This window comes from Eurypyga helias, unplaced genomic scaffold (assembly GCF_000690775.1).
Source record: "Eurypyga helias isolate BGI_N326 unplaced genomic scaffold, ASM69077v1 scaffold49188, whole genome shotgun sequence".
Taxonomy (NCBI): Eukaryota; Metazoa; Chordata; class Aves; order Eurypygiformes; family Eurypygidae; genus Eurypyga; species Eurypyga helias.
In genome coordinates, this window is record NW_010268520.1 from 1733 (window position 1) to 4607 (window position 2875).

Consider the following 2875-nt stretch of genomic DNA (forward strand, 5'->3'; position numbering starts at 1 on the left):
GGAGCCATCAGGCGGTGCAGGAGCTGCCGCTGCCCGAGAGAGGCGATGGGGGACGAACAGGGGCGCAGCGTGGGAAGCGACCCAGGAACTGCGAGGGGTTGGGGGTTGTTTTCAGCCTTTACTAAAGCCGGCCTCGTATCCCACTCGGACCAACTTTCACTGTTTGCTGCTCACGGCTTGAGCATCGTTCAGGGGCTGTTTTGAAGAGAGGGCTAGCACACGGGCCGGTCGGTACTTCAGGCGGCTCAGCACCTCGGGGCACCTCTCTGGGAGGAGGGGAGGCGCGCGGCGTTACCCATCTGCAGCTGCACGAGCTTCCGGTTGTGTTAGGGCTGACAGACCACATCCCCCTCCCACCCCATCCCCACGCTGAAATGACATTTGTACGGCTCCCCCGGACAGGAAGGGCAAAGGTGGTTGTGAACGCCGCTGTGTCTGGGCTTACCAGCTCTGCAAAGCCAGGTTTGTCGCCCAGGGTTTACCGGCAGCGCCCAGGAGAGCCATTGGCATCGCCGTGGCACTGCCGTCCCCTGAAGGAGCAGGACGGCCGGGTCCTTTCAGACAGCACCCGCTCGCCCAGGGATGAGGTTGCTGTGGGCCACCCCGCTCCTCTCCCTGGAGCCGCAGCGATCCAAAATTTGAACACCGAAGCTTTGCTTTCAGGTGATTGATGCCATTGTGCTTCGCCTTACCGCGAAGCAAAGCAGCACCCGAACTACAGCGGGGCTCTTCTGCGGCTGAACACGGTGCTGTTTCCCAGCTGCCAAGCGCCGGTGAAGGCAGAGCCCCGGCAGAAGAGGGAAGGCGCTTCCCCAGGGTGTGCTGGTCTGCACCCCGAGGCGGCAGCGCCAGGTGACCCGGGTAGCGCGTGACCATCGGTACAGGCTGTACAAACCAACACCCTGCCCCCAGCAAGGGAAAACAAACTGTGGCTTCCCTCCTGCACGTTGTACTAACCGGGTTTGACCTGGGCGAGGCGTAAACCAGAAATGTAGTGGGAGAGCACAGGGAGGCGTCCGCTTAGCGGGACTGAGCTCCGATTGGTTTTATTCTTATACACCCCCCCCATGCTACGTGGAGCTTGTTTCCATCACTGGGATGGCTCCCATCATGGTGATGGGTAGGGGGGAAGAAAATGAAGAAAGGCTCGGCCCTTTTCCCAAGGCTGCGTTGGCCTGTGTTGGGAATTCCTCGGAGAAACTGTGGGATGTAATTTGATTACAGCAAAGAACGGCACGGCTGACCTTCTGCTGGTGCCTGCATTTTGCCGTTACAGGTTGTGACCGCAAAGTTTAGAGAGAGAGTTGAATTTGGTACCGCATCTCAACGAGGCACAGGGCTACAAGACCACGGTCGCACGCACCCGAGCAGTGCTGCGCGCGCAGCCGGCCATAGCATGGGCGCGGGTCTCCCGAGCTGCCCGTGAGCTAACGCACGCCTTTTGTCTTTCAGCTGCTTTTGCAGGTACGATGGCCCGTGTCTTTGTCTACGGCACGCTTAAGAAGGGCCAGCCCAACTACAAGCACATGATCAACACGGCCAAGGGGCTAGCGAAATTCCAAGGAAGGGGACGCACGGTGGAGAAATACCCGCTGGTGATCGCAGGAAAATACAACATTCCCTACATGCTGAACATCCCGGGGAGGGGACACCGCGTTGCTGGGGAGATTTACTCGGTTGACGACCAGATGCTGCGGTTCCTGGATGAGTTTGAAGGCTGCCCAGACATGTACCAGCGCACCCTGATGAGAATCGAGGTGGTGGAATGGGAAGGGAAGGGTGGCGTGGGCGAGGCGCGGGCAGCCGCAGAGGGCGTCGTGGAGTGCTTTGTGTACAGCACGATGACGTACCCGCCCGAGTGGGTCGGCCTCCCCTACCATGACAGTTACGACTCCTCAGGGAAACATGGCCTCTCCTACGTCCTACGTGAAAGCCGGGATTAGGAATGGCAGCTAACCCAGCCCGGCCGAAGACGTAGCACTAAGCGTGTCTCGATGGGTAACCTTTTCCAGGAAAGCTGTAACAGCCTTCTAGTAAAACACACGATCCCTTGTAACCTTCCCAGCCTGGGGGCCTTGGCGCTAGCGTTGAAGGCGTGTAGGCCCAGAGACGGGGACTCGTCCCCGGCTCCTCAGCGTCCCCCTCGCCCCCGCTAACCTGCTGCGAGTAACCGAGTTCGCCCGCGGCGTAAAATAACAACCTGCGCGCGTCGGTTTGGGGGTCTGGTTATCCCCTCCGTGTCCCCCCCTTCGCCTCAGTGTCTGCCCGAGGCCGGTGAAAGGCAGACGAACAGACGAGGGTGGGGCTTTTTTTTTAATCTGAATTGACAAATTCGCTTGTGTAGAATTTGTTTCTCTGCTCCAGGGTGGGTGGAGTAACGGCGACACTAGTGCACTAACAGCCGAAACCGGTTCTTAAACAACCGTGGCGGCCAAGCGCAGCGCAGCTCGCGTTTAACGCTGACTTGTACCGGTGTTCAGTGGGTTGCTGAATGTACGCGGGGAGGGATGACCGTATCGCTGCTACGCGCTCCCAGACGAATACTAAATTGCTGGAGAAATAGAGAAATCTTAAAGACTCTTTGTACTCTGTGTTGCAGTGTTTTCCCTGAGCTGGAAAAAGAGTATTTTTATAACATACTTAGTTTTATAAGGCACTGTGAACAAATATTAAAAGAGTCTAAGAGAATTACATTCAATGTCCTTCTTTTAATTTAACTTTCTAAGCGCTTGAGGAACCACTTCAGTTCACTGAGAGTGACTGTGGGACCGGGGGCAGGGGTGGGGGCCCAGGAAAACCAAACCTGATTTCAGCTGCCTGCCACACGCCAGCGGATGCGGCTGTTGCGAGCACATAGAATCATGGAATCATAGAA

At 57.4% G+C, this 2875-nt stretch overlaps 1 protein-coding gene across 1 annotated transcript; it reads left to right on the forward strand.

Annotated features, from left to right (window-relative positions):
- The first annotated feature begins 1469 nt into the window (after positions 1 to 1469).
- GGACT (gamma-glutamylamine cyclotransferase) lies at positions 1470 to 1943 on the forward strand. The gene has a single exon (XM_010157757.1). It carries the CDS (start codon positions 1470 to 1472, stop codon positions 1941 to 1943), a length of 474 nt encoding a protein of 157 aa, XP_010156059.1.
- Positions 1944 to 2875: the final 932 nt, after the last annotated feature.